This window comes from Nestor notabilis, unplaced genomic scaffold, assembly GCF_000696875.1.
Source record: "Nestor notabilis isolate BGI_N333 unplaced genomic scaffold, ASM69687v1 scaffold5943, whole genome shotgun sequence".
NCBI lineage: Eukaryota > Metazoa > Chordata > Aves > Psittaciformes > Psittacidae > Nestor > Nestor notabilis.
Window position 1 is genome coordinate 148,844 of NW_009923279.1, and position 23,585 is coordinate 172,428.

The 23,585-nt window shown below is 41.3% G+C and overlaps 1 protein-coding gene across 1 annotated transcript in view; it reads left to right on the top strand.

Moving 5' to 3' along the window:
- Positions 1–23,585, top strand: part of LOC104403806 (neurexin-3) — a gene marked incomplete at its 3' end in the record, with an annotated part of 198,187 nt that overhangs the window by 47,870 nt on the left and 126,732 nt on the right. The window contains exon 5 of the mRNA XM_010012057.1: positions 3,373–3,756. Within this exon, the coding sequence (XP_010010359.1) occupies positions 3,373–3,756 (384 nt within the window). The remainder of the gene's footprint in view (positions 1–3,372; positions 3,757–23,585) is intronic.

Genomic DNA, 23,585 nt, shown 5'->3' on the forward strand with positions numbered 1-23,585 from the left:
TGAACACACCTCTATGTTTTTGTCTTTTTTTCCTTTTTAATTGCATTTTCTGCTGACTGTAAGTGCTGTGTTAATGGTCCTAGCAACTGATGTCTTGTCTCCCCAGAAAACCATGATAAAACCATTGATCTCTTCATACCGTACCTTTAGCAAGCATCAGACACTCTTACCTGGTGGTACTTCTGGTAGGTGTGGAAGGAAGTTCAGGATCTCTTCATGTTTAGTCGTTGGCTTTTCTCCCACATGTGGACCAGAGAACAGTTACACCTTGGAGATTTTTTTCTTTTTTTTCAATGTGGATGCCTGTCATCTAGAAACTGAACTGAAATAATGAACTTACTTAATGCAGGTGACAAAACAGCCATTTGTGTTTAATGAGCTAGGACCTAGAGGTTCTAATTCTCATTATTAAAGCAGCCAGGCTTTTATTAGGTGTCATCTCTCCCATTCTTCCCATTTCTGTAACAGTCCAAAACTTCAGGTTCTGCTGAGCTTGGTAAAATAGCCTGAAAATCCAAATATCCACTACTGCAACGTACTAAGACAGGAGTGCACGTGCTGGGGAAGCATGGCAGTCATGCTCAAATAACCTCTGGCACCTGTAGTCTTTCTAGGCTTTGTGTACAATTCTGTCTGTTCTTTCTCTCTACTTTGACAAAAGCAGACAGCATGGACATGCACACTTAGTTTCCTGTGACCTTTCTGTCCTTGAGGAAAGCTCCTACAAAGTGTCCACAAAATCTGTCACTGTTTCTAGCCGGGGAACACTGGGCAGATCACACAAGACTCCATTTTCAGCTGGCCATTGGCTACCAAACACACATGGTGTCCCTCCCGCTCACACACTAAGAATCTACTGGAAAGATCTGGTTGAGGTTTGCATCAGTGCACTGCTTTGTATTATCAGTTTTGCCCTCAGTAACTGGGGTCTTCTGGTCCATTCTTTAGCCCTGCACAAAGTGCCTAAGGGACTGGAAAGGAGATGGCTTGATGTTTCTGATTTCTTATTATGGGATTTGATCTATCTAAACAGAGTTGGGAACATGGGATTTGGAAAAATGAATACAGAAGGGATGTCAGCTTGTGTGACTGTTCCTTCCTAGGGTCAGTTCGGAATTTCTCTGTCTCAGGAGCTTGATCTTAAAATTGCTGTGCATGTGAGCTAGTACCATCTCCTTATGTGAATAGCTGCAGGGTACAAAACACTGGCAGAAGTTTAGGTTATTTCCTTTGATCATCATCTTTCTCTCTCTCCAGCTTTTACACTTTTCTTTGGTATCCAGTGTTTCTTCTCTTTTGGGTGTTTCTTTACCTTTGTGGCTTTTGCAGGTCATGTTTGCTTTCCCCATAAGTAGCAGCTGTCTGGAGCTTAGGCCTCTAATATTTTGGACTGTTCTGGTGTTTTGAGTAATATGTACTCCACATGCTGCTTTTGAGGAGTAACAGCAGAGATGCTGGAATGGGGGCTCTGTTCCTGTGGCTTCATGACATGCTGCTTTTATGACTGTAGGTGTATTGTCACATCTTCTCTTTTCCTACTTTGTAAAAGGGAAAATGTCTGTGGTGCTGCAGCTTGTTTTGCAAAATGATTCATCAAATAACCATGGTTCTCTTTGAGCCTTTAATTTGTAATGCCTTGGTTGCTTCTGGCACTCTGCTGCCTCTGACATTATTCCTAAATTATTACTGAACATCACACACATGAAATACCTTGTGTCTGTGTTATATGTGCTGTTCTCTAAGACGACACACATTACAGCTGAAGAAAAAGCATGTGTACACGACTGCACTTTCTCACAGAGAAACAAAATAGAGCTAACTCTATTAACTCTTCCACCTTATCATAGGGGTGTATGATAAAAATGCAATGATGTGAAATTAATCTTAAAGCTTGGATAGTTGTCTCTGAGGACAGGTATCTTAATAACAAGGCAGTTGGATGTGATGATTTATAGCCAGGGAGAGTGAACTGCTGATTCTTAGCTGTGTGTTTGGTGGGCAGATGTCCCTATCACAGAAGCTGCTGAATGCTTTTCTGAAGAGTACACTGCTTTTGGGCGCTAGACGAGCATTATGTTCCCTGTTTTCCTTTGGATGAGCTGTCTGACTTTAAACCAATCACTTAATTTGTCTGCACCTGTTTCCTGTATTCTAATTATATTTCTGTATTTTATGTTCTAATTGTTTTACATGTTGGGACAATTTCTTGAAAGATAGAGGAATGGCCTCAGTGCATTATGCCCACATCTTGCTTGGAGCATATGGAAGCTGCTAGCTGTAATAGTAACTGTTCTACAGAGATAACCTTTGTCTTTCTCTACCTTAATTTTTCTGTTTCTAAAATGGAAGTTAGAATACGTAACTTCCTTTGTAAAACCAAAGAATAATTTATTTTGGAACGAATTTTTGGAGGTATCTAGTCCAAACTCTGCTGAAATTGAAGCTTTCTTCAGGGTCATGTCAAGTTGTGTTTTGAATGCCTTCAGCATGGTTATTCTTCAACCTCTCTGAGGTTTCTCTTCACATGTTTGACCACCCTCATGGTGAAAAATGTTCCTTTCTCTGGAGTTGGAGTTTCTCTTGCTGCAACCTGTGATCAGAGTCTCTTGTCACTGCAAGTGCACACTGCTGACTCATGTCCAAATGATTGTCCACAACATCAAAGTCCTTTTCTGCAGAGTTGTTCTTTAGCCAGCTGTTTTCCAACCTGCACTTACATGTGAAGTTGTTCTACCCCAAGCATAGGACTTAGTATTTATTGTTGATTTATGTCAAGCATTTCAGTCTTTTGCTCCACCTTGTAAAAGTTTCTCTGCTACTGCCTTGTGTTTTCATTGCATCCACCATTCCCCCAAATTTTGATGTCCTCTCAAGCTTGATGAGGGTCTGCTTAGTTCCATCATCCAGGTCCGGTTTTGGACGTACTGATGAAGTATTTTCTAGAAAATCTATGTAATGTCAATTAATACACTTTTACTTATTTTTTTTCTTTTCATTCCTGATACCATCAAAATCCTGTATGTTCTCAGTAGGTCTTTGCTTTGTTGGATGAATACCATTGAATATGCTCAGTTTTTTCACACATGATTAGTTAACATTGAATTGTTATGCTTGTGTCCTTGTAATGCAAGTTGGGATACGAACAACATGATGATCAGTCACTGTGTAGAAGAATTCATGGCCTGTGGTTCAAGAGGAGAGGGAGCTGTGTGGTGTGCGGAAGACACTGTTTCTGTTAGGAGTTCATTTGGGTAGGGAGGAATCTTCATTTTCCTGCACTGCATCTCAAACCTTACTCAGTTACTGGGAAAAAAATGAACTAGACTGAGCCTGTAAGTGACAGTGGTAATGTTTCTTATTCTCCTCATTTAGGTACGATATCAGTGAACAGTAGACGCACCCCATTCACCGCCAGTGGCGAAAGTGAGATCCTCGATCTGGAAGGTGACATGTACCTCGGTGGGCTGCCTGAGAACCGGGCAGGACTCATCCTTCCCACAGAGCTCTGGACAGCGATGCTGAACTATGGCTACGTCGGCTGTATCCGAGACTTGTTCATCGATGGACGAAGCAAGAACATCCGGCAGTTGGCAGAGGCACAGAATGCTGCAGGAGTCAAGTCTTCTTGCTCCCGCCTCAGCACCAAGCAGTGCGACAGCTACCCATGTAAGAATAATGCCGTCTGCAAGGATGGCTGGAACCGCTTCATTTGTGACTGCACTGGCACCGGCTACTGGGGTAGAACATGTGAGCGAGGTAAGCTGAATTTTCTGACCTCAGTTACACAGAGATGAAGGAATGCAGAATGAGAACAATATCCAGTGTTTCCATGAGACTTTCCCTGCTCTTACTGGTCTTTCCATTGCTAAGTTCCAGTCCCTGCTACTTCTCTGATCGTTACCTTCCAGTCTTTCCCACCTTCATTTCATAAACTTACTTTCTTCATCTGCCACTTCATTCCCTAAGGCTTCTGAAAAAACTTTTCTTCAGGTTCCAGAGTTTCTTTGGCTAAGCATGGTTAGTCTCTTAAGGCAGAAAATACTGCTGCATGTGAGAAGTCTCACGCAAATTATTGGAAGCAGTACCACGTGTGAACCTGAGTTACGGAGATTTTTCTTCCATGGGACAGACAGTGTATCCTGACTTCGTTTAGTCTTTCTCTTTTTTGCATAGTAGGGTTTCCCCGATGGCTGTTCATGGGTAAAGCCAGCTAATGAGATAGCGTTAACATCAACATGTCTCCAAGTTCACCTCTGATAAGGCAAACCTGTAGGAGGTGTCAGGAAATTCCCTGCATCTTATTCTTACTCATTCTGACTGGTGATTTAAAGATTTATGATATGAGATATGAAGCAGAAGTAGTGCTGGTATAGGCAGGCAAAACGTATGTATTCTAGGTCACAAGGAACAGAATCTACTAATGTAAGGTATCTGAGCTATGTATTTCTCAAATACCAGGTGGTCCCATTAATTGTTATCCTTGTTGTGCTGGTGCCACCCTCAAAATGAGGGAGGTGAGTGGTTCAAAAGAACCCCCAAACAAACAGGGCTAAGATCACTGAGAAAAGAAAATATTCCTTTAAAAGGTTTATTCTTATATTGAAAGCAATCTTTCTGTTAATATTTTGCCATTGTATTGCATTCTTCTTGAACTGGACTCACATTACACCCAAGAATTCATTGTATACTGTTGGCAGAGTCTTAGGGCTTCCAACCCCTTCTTTCTATTACCTTACTTGGCACCACGGCCTAATGGTTATAGCATGTGTCTTAAAAGTGGCTGGTGCATAAGGGGAGGAAAGAAGGAGCAGGCTAGCTCTGTTAAAAAGAGACAGCTATTGGCCCTCTTTTCCTGTTTGCCATCTGTTATCTGAGGAGGACTGTCTCTTTACTCCGTCCTTAGACTTATGTCCTGTAAAGAGAGAGGAGTGTAACTCTTGGGTTTGCAGCCCAAGATGTAGGAGGAAGGGTTAAGGGGCAGGGGAGACCACAATAAGTAATCTTCTGTGCCTGTTGGTTACCAGGAAAATCACTCTTCATCACAAAGCAAAACACATACTTAACATTTAGTTAAGGTACTAAAAATACAGAAGACATATGTACAACTCCAGGAGAAGAAGCAGATGATTCATTTGTTGTTGGTTGTAAAGTCTACCTCCCATTTTCCCAGGTATAGCATTTTTACATTTATAATGCTGTATTTCTCATACATTTTATACTTTGCCATATGAAGGACTGCTATAAATCTAAAAGGAACTCAAAAAGGAAATTAGTTTTGTCATAGTTAGGAAATAGGTTTGGATTCCTTTTATTCATGGTGAAATAATACAAATACATGGCATTCAGTATATCACCTATATCTAAAGCCTGTGGGAGTTTGTCCAGTCAGTGAAGTAATACCTCTGTACATTCAGCAAGCTACACTGGATGCAATACAGACTTCGGTTGCAGTGATCTGCTCGGTCAGTACTTGTGTGCAGATGCAGAAACCTTGCTATGGCTGCAGTTTGAGAAGGTACAGAGTAGAGAACTGCTGCCAAGGCCTCAGATTCATTCTTACAATTCCAGTATCTCATCAGTCATTCAGTATTTGCAGTGATGCAAGCAGACAAAGTTGTTTTCAGTCTTAAAGTGCCCTGGCTTCTAGAGGTACTGAAGTCCCTAATTGCCCCTCCTTGGGGTAATTGAAATTGCAAAGAAGAGATGGGGTGAGACATGGCAAAGACTAGTTCATGTCTGATATGACTTCCACCCAAGGAGTGGGGGAAGTGGGGGAGTCAAAAAGGACTGCTCTGGTTCTTTTGTTAACTGTATGTTTTTCTTGTACTAACTAGGAAAGAATGTTCTTGTGAGACAAATTGTGAAGGCTTCTGTGGGATATACTTATATTCAAGTCCTTGCTGTAGAAACTAGAGTGAATGGACGTCAGTGTTTGATCCTCAGAAAGGCTGAGACAAATTACCTCATCTAAACAAGACTCTCTTTAGTCTTCATAAAAGACTTTGTAGCCAGTGGCAGGGGACACAGAGGGGAGAGGAGATGAAAGTGCAATGGGATTCATGGGCAGAAGTTCTCAGTGAACATAGTCAGGCTATGAGGCTGAGCAAAGGCAGCAGCAAATGCTGGTATTTAGCAAGAGGTGTTTCCATTTCACACCTTCCACCACAGGCTGTTAACACACCATTAGTTATTTATTTTCTTAAATCCTTGAGCTCCCCTTTTTCTATCATCTTTCCTTATGGTTCTCTGCTACCTAGTCTAACTCAGTGTGACAATGTTGGAAATCATGTGTGAGAAGAGTCTTTTCGAGCCACTGTTAAAATTAAGGTGCTGCTATAAACAGAGAAGCATTTGGACGAGATGCCGCAGTAGCTGTTGGAAGAGAACAGTGGCGTGGCTAACCACCAGGCTAGGGAATAAGATTCTGTTGGCTTTGCAAGTGGCGTCAACTCAGCTAAAGTAGTGTTGTGACTTCCTTCTTTAGATGCCTTGGATAAGTACTCTTGAGATTAAAAAAAGTAGAAGCCTGGCAATGAGGACCTCTGCTAACGTTTAAGTTCCCTGTGCAGTCAGTGGAGGGAGGTAGTTGCTTCTTAGGAGAAATTCGAAGCAATAACATGATGTGCTTGCATCCCTTTGTTGATTTGCCGGTCTTCTTTTATTGATTATGTTCAGATTCTGGTCTGATAATTCAGTGTTGCTGCACTCCAGAAGGTGACTGTGCTGTGAAGGAATTGATAGTTCCAAGCTGCCAAGGCTACCAGAACGACAAAAAAGAGGATGTCTTGTTTGGGGTGGGGGCATAAAGCAAATAGAAAATAAGCTACTAGACAGGACACAATCCCTCCTGCAAGTGATGTTCTGAGCGCTTTATAATGTGGTAACGATCTTGCCTCCCCCTGCTCCCTGAGCTCTCCTGCATTCCTATTATATCTGATTAGAATATGTTTGGTGGAGAGCAAGGTTTAATCATGCCAGGAAGACTCCTAAACTGAAAGGTAGGTTTTGGGTTTCTCTGAAATGAATGGCAGGCACAGCAGAGTGGATTCGTGATGGAAGTTACGATTGCAAGTATATATTGAGGCTTTATATTGAGTTTGCTAGGTCTTGGGTTGTAGTGTGTGGGGCACTAGGGGGATAAAAAAAATCGTTGGAGGTTGTACTTCTGGTAGTATTTAGTCATTCTTGAATCCTAGGGTTTTAGAAAGGAGTATCAGAGAACAGTGTATGCAGTGCAGCCCCTCTATTCTTCAGTATGTTATTCCAACAGGTCTGCCATTTTGCTAATTAGTTTGAAACAAAGGACATAAAATACCTGAAAGCCCATGGGAATGCTTCCCAAATGTTTTCCAGTCATCAGAGATGGTGCAGGCTTTGGGAGAACTGACAAAAAGGATCCAACGCAATGGGTAGCACACTTCCTCCTGTTGCATGTGAACAACCTTCACATACCAAACCCCATAGAAATTAGGGTGAGTTGCAATTCTTGTCAGCAAGGTGAGCTGGAGGGCTGTTACAGACATGCAGTAAGGTGGGAGGGATGCATTCGTGCAGCTACTTGTGAAGGGTCTTTAGTGTTTTTTAAGTACTTAATGTACTTAAGCCTTTGGCTTCTAATTTGTTAGTATTTGACATCAGTTGCAGCATTAGGTCACTGCAGCCCCGTGTTAATTGCACTTAGGGTGTTAGAGGTAGGAGTTGGATCTTGTCATGGAGGATGATATACTTTGCTGTGATACAAAGTACCTCCTCACAACCTGTGGACTTTTCTGAAAAAGACCCCAAAGCCCTGGCATTGAACAGGCAGGGGAGGGGAGTGTTATGTTCGCATTAGCTATTTTCTGTAGCTGCACTGTAATTTTCATGGCTCAAGAAATTGCATGAGGTCTATTCTACTGCAGATCCCAAAGGCTCTCCACGTGCTTTCCTTCTACTGAAACACTGGGAGAGGGACTGCAGAGGGCAAAAGCTCAGGAAGGACGCAAAGCAAAAGATGACTTAAAATCAGATCATTTTAGGCCAATGAAAATCAAATCTTGTTGTTCACTCACTTTTTAATGCTTTCTCCTACTTAAGTGCCTTGATTGGACTTTTAATTTTTATTAAGAGGTATATACTGATAACGTTAGAGAAAGGTTGGTCTGAGCTGCTGTCCATTTAAGACTGAAATAAAAGACACTGAGGTTTAGATTTTAAACCTTTGAAGTTAATTGCTCAGAACTGTCTGTAGCCTGAGTCCTTTCCAGGTAACAAAAATAAAAGTCTTGGTACAGCCCTTTCCTTTTGCTGAGCTGCACCCAGTGTTTGTTGCAGCAAGACAGAGATAGCTCACTCCAGTTCTCCTTCCAAGGGCTGGATCCAGTGTCCCTTCCTGTTTGGGTTTGCTCACAGATGGATGGTTAACATCCTGAGCAAACCAGGATTTTTCTGGTTTGTGGCAGACAGTGTATCTGCTGTTGGCAATGCCAATGTTGAGCATAGGGCTGCACATTTTATTACCTGCCAAGTACCTTTACAGCAATGTTAGCTAAGAATAATTTAATGACAACACACATCTGTCCATTATGTATGCAATAAATGGAGATGTTGTAAAATTACTGGTAATAAGAAATGCTACAAAACCATTTACTACATGGTTTAAGTGCTGCTTGCATTGCTGTGTCAAGCACAAGTAGCAGCATAGATTTCTTTGTCATTTTAGTGAAGATGTTTGCTGATGATTCCATATTTGAAGGTTTGTTTAAAAAGCTCAAATGTGGTGATGCTTCTTGAACTGTCCCGACCTTCCTAGCCTGCAGTGTAATGCTACATAACTTCTGAAAATAGATTTTCTTATGGGACTGGTGGTTCCCAGGGGTGCTGGACACATTAGGAGAAAAGCCTTTGCCGCAGTGTTTTAGTGCTTTTAATCCTTGCTGAATCTCGAATATTCAAAGACTTTCCTGAAGTCAGAACATCAGTGTAATTTTTATGATTTCATGAGATAAAGTAAAAGATGTTACAAATCGGATGGTCTGTTCTAGAGTTTATCTATTCATTGACTTACTAGTACAGATAGGTCCCTATTCTAAAATTTCCCAAAACATCTTCAAACTACAGAAAAAAAGTTTCCATCTGAATTTAGCAAAAGAGTTCATACAATCCCTTCACACCCATTTCAATTTGTTCCATTAAATATGATCTCAGACGTGTTAGCTTTTGCTGAGGGCATTTGTGTGAGCAGTTCATTTTCTCACTTGCCATCAATCCATTTTCAACACCTGTGGCTGTTCCCTCTATGGCTGGCCCAAGCAGCTACTACTGTGGTACAAGCTGTACACAATTTTTATGCTCAAGAAATGCAGGCCCAGGTTTTTTGTGTTTAGCTCCCTCATATCTCTCCCTAATGACTGGGTGTCAGAGCAGGAGGCTATTGTTGGTTGCGTAAGTGCTGGATTATTCTACTGTATTAGGCTTGTATGTATCCTCCATCTCTGCATCCCTCCCTTGCCTTCCATGGGGTAACTTCTAACATTCAAGCAATTCCCAAGATACTCACGAGATGTGCTAGCTCCAGTAAGGACAGGGCAGCCAAGGTGGGGCTTGTAAGGGGAGAGAAACAATATGAAGGAGCAATTTTGGTGTCTCTCACTTCCGTGGATTTATATTGTGATCTTTTCCACTTGTCATAACTTTGTTGTCCATAGATGTATATGTTCAGTCAAAAGCCACTCTGAATATATGTTTTTTCCAGCACAAGTGATGCCATTTCTTGCCTTGTAATGCCTTTGTGATATCCTTAGTACAGAAGAGTGTGGAATTAATTTTGCAGTCAGGGTGATTACGTCTTTTTAGGAGAAGATCATTTCATGGTCTTTAGGCTGTTGAACTTTAACTTTGAAGAGTCTTATTGATGTGGCAATCTCTACCAGCATCTGTTGAGCAGCTGGAAAATCTGAGACCGTATAAAAATCAACTGATTGTCTCTCCTATATTTTATAATGAGATGGGTATGATTTTTTATCTGTGTGTTCTTTCCTGTTTCTTCATCTTGTCTCCATCATCACATGCTCTTGATATTTAAGGCCACTCCTGCCTTCCATGCTGCATGTGAATCTGCTAGTACTCCAGGTGCTCTTTATCTCATCTGAATATGGTAATTGATGGCACAGAAGATAATTTCTGCTGTTTTTCTCTAAACTTCTGTGTTTCTATCTGTTCATTGCTGAGTGTAGCTTTCACAAGGTCTTCCCAGTTCAAGAAATATGATTATCTAAAACTGTATTAGATTTTGTGCTACAGTCAGCTCCTGTGAAGAGCACTTGAACAACAAAAAAAAAAGATGTTGATGGGGAGATGAGTAAGGACATTTGGTTAGTGCTTTTTAGCATTTTATCCTTTCGTTAGCATAGGCCTCTTCTACTGGACTAATATTGTAGTGGTGTATGTTTTTTTTATCTGCTGGTTTATAAATGGTAGCTCAGAACAATGGCTTCTTAATGCAAGCTACAAAATACACCTTACCTATAAGTCAAGGCACAATGCTGCTCAGATAACTCTCAGATAAAGGACATCTTTCTCACAGCAGGTCAGTTTTGCCTGAAGCACACTATCAGGGGAAGGTAGAATTTGCTAAAACTTGGATCATCTGAAGTAGTAAGTCACCACGAAGAAAGGAAATACTGTTTCTCCTTTTCATCCTAGTTTTCCCAGGTAACTCCCAGCAAGACATATAATGGCATGTCACATGTATGATCCAGAATGTTCCTGCTTACTCTGAGAATGCTCCATGTCTGTTGTGGTATGTCAGGCGTCTAGAGATGGACCGATTACACCGGGTGCAAGAGTCGCTTCAGACTACATGGTATCTTATTGCTCAATGGCTGACCTCAGTCTCTGTGGCTTCATACTCCCCTTCCTTTCCATACCCTTCAGTCAGACCAGTTTGTGTTTCTGCTGAGACTGCCAACTGTCCCTACAACTAATGGTAATATCTTGATGGAAGTGGCCAGGAGGAATTAGATTAATTTGTCATGAAAAATTATTTCCAATATTTAAAATTACTATATAGACCTTGGAGATGTTATCTGTGAAATTAGCTTTCTCTATCTCTCTGCTTTGCCCAGTCAAAGCCATCAAGCTGAAAGGCAGGCACTAGCACAGTGCATTTTCTGTCTCATTTCTCCTTCTCTATTCATCTCAGGGAGAGAGGAAAGGCTTGGTATTCATGATGCTCCCTTAATTGACTCTCTTTCCATGTGGAGATAGGGAGTCCCTTGGACACTTTGATTGATTGGATGAGTCTATTATGCGATATGGAAAGGATATGCAAAAGCAGAGCCATCACCATAAGCACAGAAAGGTCCTGCTTGGCGGTGTATATTGGCTTATCCCAATCTGCTTGGTTTCTCTGCCTTCGCTTACACGGTTAATCCACAGAACAGCTCTCAGGGTGGTCCTGGTGAATCCACTACCACTACATACCAGACTCCAAGGTACTGCTCTTTAAAGGGAAACTATTCTCCCTCTGCTGAAGGGTCTGAGAATGCATAAGGGAAAGATCATTTTCGTTATCTTTATTTGCTTCCTTTCCATCATCCTTTCTTTTCTGTGTAATTGAGAAAAAGGAGGTTAAAACTGGGAGATAAAGTGCAGAAGAGGGAAACTGTATGCTGATAAATCAAATCTTAGTATGAGTTTCAGAGTGACTTCCTGCTTCGTGATGATTATAGGTGGGGAGTAGGTGGATAGGTAAAACGTAAAACTCAGGAAATATCCATCATATTAATGCAAAAGTCATCCCACTGAAGGGGCGCAGCCACAGGGAAGATGTACAAGAAAAGCTGATGATGGTGCATCCATGGGTCTTGAAGGAATTTGATGATCTTGATGATGCATCCGTGGGTCTCAAAGAAGCCGGATGAAGTGGCTAAGCCACTATCTGTCATATTTGAGAAGAAGTCATGGCAGTGTGGTGAAATTCCCATTTCTGGATAAAGGAAAATGTAACACCCAGTTTTACAAAGGAAAAAAAGGAAGATGTGGGGAACTACAGGTCCGTCAGTCTCACCTCTGTGCCGGGTAAGATTATGGAGCAGAACCTCCTGGAACCTATACTAAGGCACATGGAAAATGCAGAGGTGATTGGTGACAGCCAACATGGCTTCACTAAGGGCAAATCATGCCTGACCAATTTGATGGCCTTATGTGATGGGGTTGTGGTACTGGTGGATAAGGGAAAAGCAACCGGCTTCATCTACCGGGACTTGTGTGAAGCATTTGACACTGGTCCTGTTATGGTCAGCCTGGACCCTTTGGGTAGGGGTTTTCTACTATCCAGATCTTGTGGTGTTCTGACCAATTTAGCATTTTTCAATTTCTGAACAAGGAAAAATTGTAATCCTTCATGTTATGGTACTGCTAAAGGGAGCCGAAGGACAGGACAGGTTGGAGTGGATTACTGTTGGAAGATGTTTCAAAGCACCAGAGTTTAGGATTTTAGATTCAGTTGGAGTCTTGTGGAATCAGACTTTTCAGTCTGACTACAGGCCACATTTCGAACTGCTGAGAAAAGAAGAATATGGTATTTTAAATAGCGAGTTTTTATCCACTGCCTTTTATTAAATGAGCAAAAATGCAAAATGACAATTCAACCCTCAGCTGAAAAGCATATTAGATCGACAGCTCTGGAGTCCTAGGCTTGTGCTCAGAATGAGAAATATACACAGAGTAGCTATTCTTTATACACCTTACTCATCTCTAAGAGCAGTATTTCCATTAGAGACTAGAAGGTAGGTCAGTTTTCCTGACCTGCCTGGACTTTGATAGAGCTGCTAAATAGTGTGGTGAAATAAGGAACTTTTCTTCTGTAGCTCTGATTTCCTCTTTGTTGCTTATGTGACTGCTGACAACAGAAAGAGCCAGGAGGCAGCTTAGTGTACCCAGCCCCAACAACACAGCAAGAGCAGGGGGATTGAGCTGAGCAGAACAAAATGGAGTTTGTGTCATCTGCCACCTTAGGACATGATTTCCTTCTGAACAAGTGATTGGCAAAAGACAGTGTTCTGTCCTCTTGGAGGACTGACCAGCACTGAATTTTAGCCTCTCCCTCCCTGTCAGGTGTTACTGGAGGATGATTTAGCACTGCAACCAAGGTGCTTGCCTCAAAGCTGTGTATTTAATAAATCCAGCTTTTCTTCTTGGACACAGGGATGGTCAGCTGGGGATATGGATAGTGTAAGGCATAGGTAATAGTTGGCAGTTCACTTTTCACCTGTCCCAGTCTGATGCTGGGAGCACTGCTGTGGTGTGAAAGAGCTACCACTAGCCACCTTAGTGAAGGGGGTGGAGATTGTCCAGAGTTCAGTGGGATGAAGATTCGCTTCTGTCCCAGTCTGTCACCCTCTTTTTCACTGAGGCAGCATTGCAGTTCTGTTTCTTGTTCAAATGCTTGTATGCCATTCACTTAAGCCTGCTGGGTTCCTTCTGCCACCTCACCTTCCAGTCCAATCAAATTTCACTTTTCTGTCGGTGCGGAAGAGCAAGGAATGTCCTGGAAGATTTCTTGGGATATGGGAAAAGGGGATAAGGGAAGGAATGAATAGAGCTTTGTCAAACAAAAGGCTGGTGTCTTTTTCTTGTGTCCTTTTATAGCCTGCAACCTTTTTGGGTAAAGCAATTAGGCAAAATGAAAAAGATTAACGAGATAATTTATCATGCTGTTTTTTAAATGGCTCACTTTGGGTTTGCTTTATCTTTTTATTTTTTATTTAAAGCCAAAGGCACTTGGCCTGCTTTAAAAAACATAACAATCAGAACATGAAGAAACACCACAAATAGCCATGTCGAAGAGTAATGAATCCAGCCAGACAGAAGGACTTGTGTCAAAATAAAAAAGGCAGAAAAGTGTAGGCTGGAATTGGTATTGACTGTGCAATGTGCACAGTGCTAATGGACCTGCAGAAGAAACAAGAACATTGCAGCCATAAAGTGAAAACCTGGTCCCCTGTGAATACAGATGAGAGTGGGAAAGACAGTGCTTTTATGGGGCTGCTTTTGCATACGTGGCCTCTTGAGCTAACCTGCTTATAAAGTCAGGGTGACAGGATGTAGATTAGCTATCAGCATCCTCATTTAGCCATTTCTCCCCGGGTTAATTTACACTGCTGTGATTTCTCTTTTCTTTTGTCTTTTCCTGCTGGCTGGTGACTGTTTGCTGAGCCCGTCTCTTCTCTTTTACATGTTTTGTTGGCTGGTTTGGTTTTGTTGTTGTTTTTTTTGTTTTTTGCTTGTTTGGTTGGCTGGTGTTTTTTTTGAGAGAGAAGATGTAAAAGTTAGGAAGCTGGTCACTTACCCCTCTTTGTGTGTGTTGCCTACAGTTCATACCCGAGTTTGTGCCAAGGCCCAGTCAGTAGGTTTTCCAGGAGGAGCAGCTTTGGAACAACTGCCATGTGCCTTCTGCTAAGAGATGTTGTTTTGACCAGACACCCTGTTGCTCAGATTAGGGAGGGATATTGGCCTGTATCCACTTGAGCAATATGCTCCATCAAAGAGTTGATCGACAAAATCCTATTAGAACAGATGACACAAATTAGCTTTCTTCTCCCATTGAAAGGGAATGTCCTGGTAGGTGCAGAAGAGATTGTGCATGACAAGAGCTGTAACTCAACATTTTCTTGAGTGCCTGCAGGTGGCTGTGTATTGTTTTTTCCTGCTTCCACATTGCTTCCGGGTTAGACTTTTGAGTAACTCCTTGGTGAAGGCTACCTAGGAGGGCTTCAGGGCAGAAAGAAGGAAGGGAGATTTGGGGGTCCTGCCATTAGTCTTGTTCGTGTTTGGGGCTGGAGGTATGTTCAGTTCTGAGGTGAGACAGAAGTGTTCAGGCAATGAACTGTAACCCATCTGACACTGATGAGACCATATTTGCACACTGACAACGGATTTTAGGCTATTCTCTGCCGTAGTGATGTGGGGCCCTGCTGCATTTGCAGAAACCAGAGATGGGGGCTTGGGTGGATTCTGAGACCTCACTTGGAGTATTGTGTCCAGTTCTGGTGTCCTCAACAGAAAAAGGACATGGAGCTGTTGGAGCAAGTCCAGAGGAGGGCCACGAGGATGATAAGAGGGCTGGAGCACCTCCCGTATGAAGACAGGCTGAGAAAGTTGGGGCTGTTCAGCCTGGAGAAGAGAAGGCTGCGTGGAGACCTTATAGCAGCCTTCCAGTATCTGATGGGGGCCTACAAGGATGCTGGGGAGGGACTCTTCATTAGGGACTCTAGTGGTAGGACAAGGGGTAATGGGTTTAAACTTAAACAGGGGAACTTTAGGTTAGATAGAAGGAAGAAGTTCTTCACAGTGAGGGTGGTGAGGCACTGGAATGGGTTGCCCAAGGAAGTTGTGAATGCTCCAACCCTGGAGGCGTTTAAGGCCAGGTTGGACAGAGCCTTGGGCGACATAGTTTAGTGGCAGGGTGGTTGGAACTAGATGATCTTAAGGTCCTTTCCAACCCTAACTATTCTATGATTCTATGTAGATAACACAAGGAGGAGCCTTAAAACTTATAAGGAACAGGCAAAGTCATAGCTGAGAGAAAGCCAATAAGTTGCTGACCTCTCTACCTGTCTTCGGGCTATCAGAATAAGCTAAACAAACCAATGTCAAACTGTTTATAAGGGTGCAAAATGATAATCCAGTGAAACAAGTGCCATTTTTGCATATATATGGAGCATTTTCAAAAGATATTAATATCATTATCATTTTATGCATTGGGATACTGTGATATAGAGCAATTAAGGTACCTACAGTAAGATTCAAGATTACAAATGTAATTAGCCACAGACCCATGCTCAGGGGGTTGCATTTACTTTACTGGGATTTAAATGTCTAAATCTAAGATATCAGATAATTTAGTCATTAGACTCTTGGGCCACTAAACTACTTTTTCCACCTTGAAAACACTTATCTGATGTCTCTAAAGTAGTACTTGCAGATCTCTACAAACATGGTGATACAGTCCTGGGATATTTGATTAGCAATTCCTAGATATAAATACTTTATATACTGTGATAGGATAGAGATAATCCGTATCAGAACCTGAGTTCCTTCATCTTCTTCTCCTCTCCTGTTTTCCCACTTGGAAGAGCACTGATGAATCACTTTGGCCTTTCAGCCATGCAGTAATGAAAAGCTGATTACCGTACAGCTCCCACGGGTCAGCCTCTCTCTTATCCAGTATTGCATGCACTCATCTATCCTTCCCTGTGTGCCTGATCAGAATCCAGGGAACTCCAACTAACTAATACAAGGAGGAAGTTAGTAAAGATATGCTTATAAGACAAAGCTGAAGTTGTACAAACCCTAACTTAAGCAACAAATGAACATTAAGGAATCATTATCTGACAGTGAGAGCTAAAAGACATGGGGATTTCCCCTGGACCAGGGATTAATGCATAACAAATGCTGTTGGAAACTGGGCATAGAGCACCCTGTGCTACAGTGTGTGCAGTCTCATTTGCTCTGCAAGACTGTCTGCTGACTGCTCCAGTGACAGTTGCCTGCAGGTGAACTGTGTGAGCATGGGCACTTGTGTAAATTCAGCATCGTTGCTGGGCTAATGAGTGAATTTGATCGGGGCTTCTCACAGAACAAGCCTTGACATATATGGGACATTACTAATTCAGACTTCATAAAAGTATACAATATAGACATGCCTTGGGATTCTTGTTCTGGCTTATATCACTACAGACAAGTTCATTTTTTCTGTGCTTTATTTCTCCCAGCTGCAAATACCTCAGATACTTAATACTTGCCTAAGTCATAGAAGGGTTGCAAGGTGAAAAATTAATGAATCATAAAGAGCTTCAGATTATAGGATGAGAGAAGTTGAAGACCAGCAAAATGTTAATTTTTGTTACTCTTTGACCTTCTGTTCCGTAGTTTTCTTGAACTTAAATGGACAACCTGCCCTGAGAGCAGGTAGAAGACTTGATCTAGTGATCGATATTAATTTTTGTGTTATCTAACTCATTTTCCTATTGGTTCTAGTTGACACATAGTATTTTATTTTTCATAAGAACAGAAATGTGGGCAGCTTTTGGTTTTGTGTATTAATAATTTGAGTTTATATCCCTAAAAGAACAACATTGCCTAGACCCACAATGTTTATTAAAAATCCTTAAAGGTCAGAGATTTGCTTTTAAAATAACAGTGACTTTCTGTCTTGTGGTGCTTCTCTCTACCTGCAGTGCTAATGCAGTCATTGTGTGGTTGCTGAGACACAGTACTGGATTTTTTTTTTGAGGTATACAAGCAACCTTTTGTAGATCAAATGCCATAGAACTTGAGCCACTCAAGGGGAAAACACTTTCTAGTTTCTTTGGCATTGAAAAGGTAAAATTATTCATTGCCCTGTATGAAGCACTAAACAAATGATGAGATTTTGTATGGTGTGTCAGCGATTGGCTTAAATGTATTTAACTCGATAGTGATAGGAGATTTACAGAGCACACAAGAAGGAAGCCTTAAATAGTTTTACCTATTGACCTTTGCCAAGATAATAAGCCTGAATATCAACTCCTCACCAGTTAAGTTGTGTAGTAATGAAGTGACACTGGAGACTTGGCTACAGGCATGCTAGTGAGAAGTATTCCTAGTCACGTGTGTAGAAATTTATGTTCAAAAATAGGAGTATAAAAAGTGTATTCCCTGAACAAGCTTTCATGGCTATTTGTTATTAAAAAGAAGAATAAAAATGATGAAGAAAGTGCTGTCGAGCAGCTTAGACTGAAATCCAACAATATGAAGAAAATTGGCAAAAAAAAAAGAAGTTGAATTATCATCAGGAGGCTGAAGGGGAGGAGTTATGGAAAAAGATTAGAAAAGTTCGGTATGTATTGCTTGGTAAAATGGTAACCTGGGGTGGGGGGTGTGATGAATCAGCTCTGATGGGAGGACTGTCTTCCCAAGGAAGGTGAATTATTTAAGGAAGTTCACAGGACACTAACTAAATATTGGATTAAATTAAGAAGGGAAAATGGTGAATATCATAGACAGCATCTCAGCAGTGAGCTGTGTTTATCTTTGCTTTGTTTTGCTATAGCAGATTCCTTGAGAAGGGATAGAAATCTCATCAGTTAGACACTGAAATTAGAATAAAACAGCAGAGTATGGCCAGGCTGCTATATGCTTTAGTGAAATATACTTTGTAAGAGGGAAAGAAGGGAAGGGAACTGCATGATTTGGCCAGCTCTTCTGTTCCTAGCTTGTATGGATCTATGAAATTCATGCCTCAGAATAATGAAAACAATGTCTTCCAACTTCAAAAGACTTATTTTTCTTTCTAAATCCGGCTAATGACTGGATATGTTTACCCAATTAGTGAGAACATGAATAAATTTATAAGGTATGCAAGACACTGATTCTCAAATTATATTTTGTTTGATTCTTATTGTAATTATTTATTATAATAACTCATACTGAATTAGGAAGGGTAGAATAGTTTATTGTATAAAAATAGCAACATTTTGATACCTCTAGCTTCTTTCCTAGATCTAAAGAGTTGTGGAACAAACTCCATGTTTAGGCAAATTAGAAACAATATTATGTAACGTGTTACTGTATCAAATGAGAAAGAAATGTCATTGAGGAGGGTATAGTCTGTAGGAAAAAGCTGTTGCCAAAAAACTTCAAGCCCTAAACTCAAATCTCAGTTAGAAGAGTTATTCACTGACTCATATGAGAAAGAGAAGCATGGGGAAGTGTAGCATGTATCCAAGGTCTTTCCAGGTTGATGGTAAAGGAGAGCTTAGTGGAAGGCTCATTCTCTATCCAGTGTATGAGCAGAAGCAAGTAAGTATAGTGCTAAGTCTTCTTTGTGGCAGGTGTTTCTAACTGCCAAGCTGTCATCCCCAATACTCTTCACCAGCATAAAACCTCAAAACAATAACAAAAATGTAGGCTGTCATTTAGTTGCATTTAGTCTGCTCAGTCATGTAGTTCGCTTGATCTTTGGTAAATCGGTTAGGTTCTGTATGTATAAAAGCAGTATATTCTGATAAACCTCAGGGTTGCCCTGTATAGTGCTTAGGAGCCCATCAGCTTTTAGAATAAAATCTTGAAAAATAAGTTATGTTCCTACAGTGTGAAGAGGCCATTAAATAAGGATGATGTTCATGACAGCCAACAAGTGCCAGTGACTGGGGGAAGCGAGGATGAGATTCCAGTAGCCAGTTGTGCATGCCAGGTGGGCAATGTGCTAGTCCCCTCTCCTAGGTGCAGCCTTGATCTTGCTGCAGCCACGAGCTCAATGCCCACGTAAATATGAAATTCACATTTGAAAACCTGCTTGAAGATTTAGATGCCAAATAGCATCGTATGTGGTCATACAGCTGCAGTATGTTGATGAGGCAGTTTGATGCTCTGCCTAGTTGATCTGCTTTTACATCCTCTTCTTTCTCTTAAACAGAAACTCCTTTGTTGCCAGACTCCAAATTGCTTGCAGTTCTATGCCTTGGTCTCTCTGCATGTCTAATTTCTCAAAGGATATCTTCTGCTCAATCCAAGGGTTTTGCAAATGACTATGCACCTAGATTCCTGTATTCTTTGTGCTGGCAACCTTGTAGCTCATGGAGGAAGTGCTAGTGCCATGTTTAAAAGCTGTGGAAACTTGGGAGCTTCTCAGACTGGACATCTCCTACTGTAGGGGATTTTTTTAATTAGATTGGGGGTGTACTGTTGAGCTGTGTCAGGAGTGAGTGAGAAAAGCACTGTGATGTCCTCTTCCACATGCGGATGAAATTAGGGAAGTATGACAGTCCTGCAGCAATCCTGCTGGTTTTGGTGCCTTTGTTGGAGCACAGCTGTGCATAGCAGCTGGTCTGGAATCAGGGAACCAGGAAATTTGCACAGTTAGCAGATATAAATAGAGAATCTGTAACTATGAGAGATGCTTAACTCTGCAGTAAATAAATCCTAGTCCAAATAAAAGGCTAATTGAAATCTTAAAAAACTGTCTTGTGCCTCAATTCTTCCCCTTTTGAGTCTTTCTTTATCCGAAGTATTTGAAAGAGAAACAGGTGTTGTATCTTATAGAGTCCTAACATCTACGTTTCAAGTGATGTCAAGAATTGTCCCCTTTCCCATACAGATTTACATTATTTTTAGGCTTGTAGATTATTTTCCATTTTCCAAAGGAATTGCTGTCCTTTTTTGTGATTTTGATTAGTTTGATATTCTGAGAAGTTTTCATGACCTATGTGATGAAGACTGTGGTGATCAGATGGTGGGTAGCTCGTGGATCAGCCAATAAAGGGGACAACAGCAACCCAGTGGTGGTGGAACAGTAAGTAGTTCAGGGCTGTGGGCTGTGTCCATGCACCACCTTGGCTTTACAGTGTGACACTGGCTGAATTGGCTCCTATTTCTGTCTGTTTCTGCTGTGAAAGTAGGCCAGTTCAGAAAGCATTCCTGAGGGCATCTTAGTGTTTTCAAATTGTGCTGAGGACTTCAAAAAATGGGAATCAAGGACAGGAATGTCATCCTATTAGAACACCTACCCTCTTCCCTGTGTGTTCACAGTATATCAGCTGCTTATTTTAGAAAACAGATGTTCTTTGTCGTGTAGAGCTGTTTCTGTTCCTTTCCCGGTGTAAATTAGGAAAAGCTGCTTTTGAAACAGTGCTTGCTGATTCAGAACTCCTGCAGGCATGAGTGGATGCTTGGGACCTTGCCCAGCAAGAGGCAGTGAGAGCTGGTGACAGTGCCACTGTACACAAAAGCAACTGTGATTTTCTGTGTGTCTCTGTATCCTCTTCCACTCCTGGAGGAGCCACGCCGCTGTCCCTTGAAAAACACGAAAAAGTACTTCTCAGCACTAGTTGAATAAATGAGGACTCAATTGCAGTCTCCTTCGCCATCTGATGGCCTCAGACAGCACTGCCACCTGCCCCTCGGTGTGCCCCCCGTGTCTGAGTAACTGCTCCAACCACGTGGGCCCATGACCTCTGCATCCCCATCGCCTGCTCTGCTCACCTGGCAGCTGCTGGCTCACTTGCCTTGTTCCATTCCTACAGGCACTCCGTTTGGGGAAAAGCTTTAAGCTGTTTTAATCTTCAAATAGACTTGAAATATATACTGAAGTGTACTGTTTCCTTAATACAGATAAATACACACAGTTTTTCCACACCTTGGGGCTCCCCTTGTATCCTCACAGCCCCTCCAGGAACCCTTAGGAGAAAGCAGAACATGCTGTACTATAAAGATACTGTATTGCAACTCTCAGGATCATGACTGAGTCCAGTGTAAGAGCCTATGAATTACTTCATATTGAAAACTGAGAGAAGTGTCTCACCCTTTGTGCAAGAGAGGCTGTGTGTCTGCTTCTGCGGGTGAAGAGCTTAACATCCGTTTTCTCCAGAGATATCGGGATTGATGGCTCATATATTAAGCTATGAGTTTTTAAACTCTTGAATGACTCTTACTTTAAGATAATAACAAGTTAGAGTGTTATATGAAGGAAGCATTCTTTCTATATGGATCCTAGGTACTCCTGTTTCATCATGTCAGTCTGACAGCTTTCACTGGCCCTCACTTTCCCATGAAAAATGGGAGTAAATTGAGCTGTCTTTAGTGATAGTGTAGAGTTAGACTCTGATGACCTGCCAGAAGTAGATTCCAAATGTGTCTATGCCTGATGCATGATATTCTCAATGTAGGAGTTGATTTTGTTCTATGTTTCTATTTGCAACCTCCTTTTAATATATTGTTTTAGCTTTGTAATGATTTCTTAAGCAAGGATCTAAAAATACGTTGTAGAGAGGTAAATTAAATTCTTTCCTACTTTCAGATCCAGTAAAGGAGGAGAATCACAAGGTGACTTGTGGCATAGATCTCAAGAGTCCTAATTTGTGTCCTTCTGCTTTAGATAATAGGCCGACATTTTTAGGGGCTTAATAATAAAGAGGTCCTGTTAAATTTTGTTTCAGCAAAGTGGAGAGGGAAATACTGACCTGTTTGGACTAGATAGCTCTCATTTTGGTGCATAATAAGGCAAAAAATTCTGCCTTGACCTTAGTGACCTTGAGTCACTAAGAAAAGTGCTTTGGGATATTTACCCCCTAGATCCTGAGGCAAATGATAGGCAACTGAAAGGAAAGCACTTTGGTTCTAGAATGGCTGAAATGTCAAGAAAATCATTATCAGTGGAGCAATTTAGTTGGTTTAACTTGGTAGCATTTCTACACTCCAGTGCTGGTAGTTTTCATCAGAAGTTAAGATGACATTATCAGTCCTCAAAAAATTCGAGACTGAACTTTGGCTTTATTGTATTCTTTGTTTTGCAGTCTCTTATCTGTGGCATGAAACTGGGAATCAAATCTGGCAGTCTGAGAAAGTAATCACATCCCTGAATGAAGATATGTTTTGTCACTTAAAACATACGCTTTTGCTTCACCAGCAGTCAGTGCTGTACAAAGCAGCACATGATTAAATGTTGCTGAAGAAGGTGATTGTCAATCTGAATTCAAGACACGCAGGTCAAAGCAGCATTTGTGTCCTTGTGTGCAGGCTGCTAAGCCTGCTTCAAAGTTACAATTTCACCGTTAGGTGGCAGTTTCACTTCCTCTTGTGCTTTCTCGGTGTGTGTTTTAATTCTGAGAATTTGCCTCTTCTCCTTCCAAACTAAGGAAATCTTAACTCTATTTTCCACATCATGGGCACTTCTGTGAAGTTCAGAATCGCAGCAGACTTACTGTATAGGTAAAATCAAGCTTTTTGCTTTTTCAGGACCCTAGAAACGGAGAAATCAATATTTCTTCTTAAATAAATAATGTTATCTAGTAGTTAAAAAAAGGAACTGATGCTGTGGAAGGTTAGAACTGTGAATCCATCAGTTTCATTGCTTACTGGAAACCGTCTTCAATATTTGAATACTTTCTATTTTTTTCACAGAAAATGTGCACACTCACGGGTTCCCAAATGAGGGAAATCGGTAGTTCTTCTTTCTCGGTTTAAGTATGCTCTCCAGCCACAAATTCCATGTTCTTGTTGTGATCTTCTTCAATGACTGAACTTCCTGAAGAGCTGGGACTAGGATCTATAAAAAATTTTAACTCTGAAGAATTCTGCTAACACTGAGGGAAGATAGACTTTTAAATAACTACAGCCCTGAGGTGCCGTTTCAAAGATCACATGATAAAGGCCTTATTAAAAAAACAAGAACCATAATCAAACCAAAACAAATGAAAACAACCCCACCACAACAAAACAGAGCGAGGCTGCAGTTCCAAGCTTCAAAATGAAAAAGGTAACTGCATCCTGGGAAAGTTTAGATTGATCCTTTAAACTTTATCTCAGGAAACTCTCAATGAACATTACATGCAGATAATTTTGCAAATGCAGGGTTTAGAAGTGAGAGATTCGGTTTTGCTCAGGATCAGTGTAAAAGTACTTCCACTGCATCTGAGAAGCCAAGGATAGAACAAGCTTTGAAAGCTGTTCTTCTTCTAAAGTACAGTGCCTCCAAACCAAAGCTGAGCCACAATGACTGAGACATTATGGGAAAAGTTTGTATTCTGTAGGATTTTTATAGGAGAAAGGGACCTGCCTGGTAC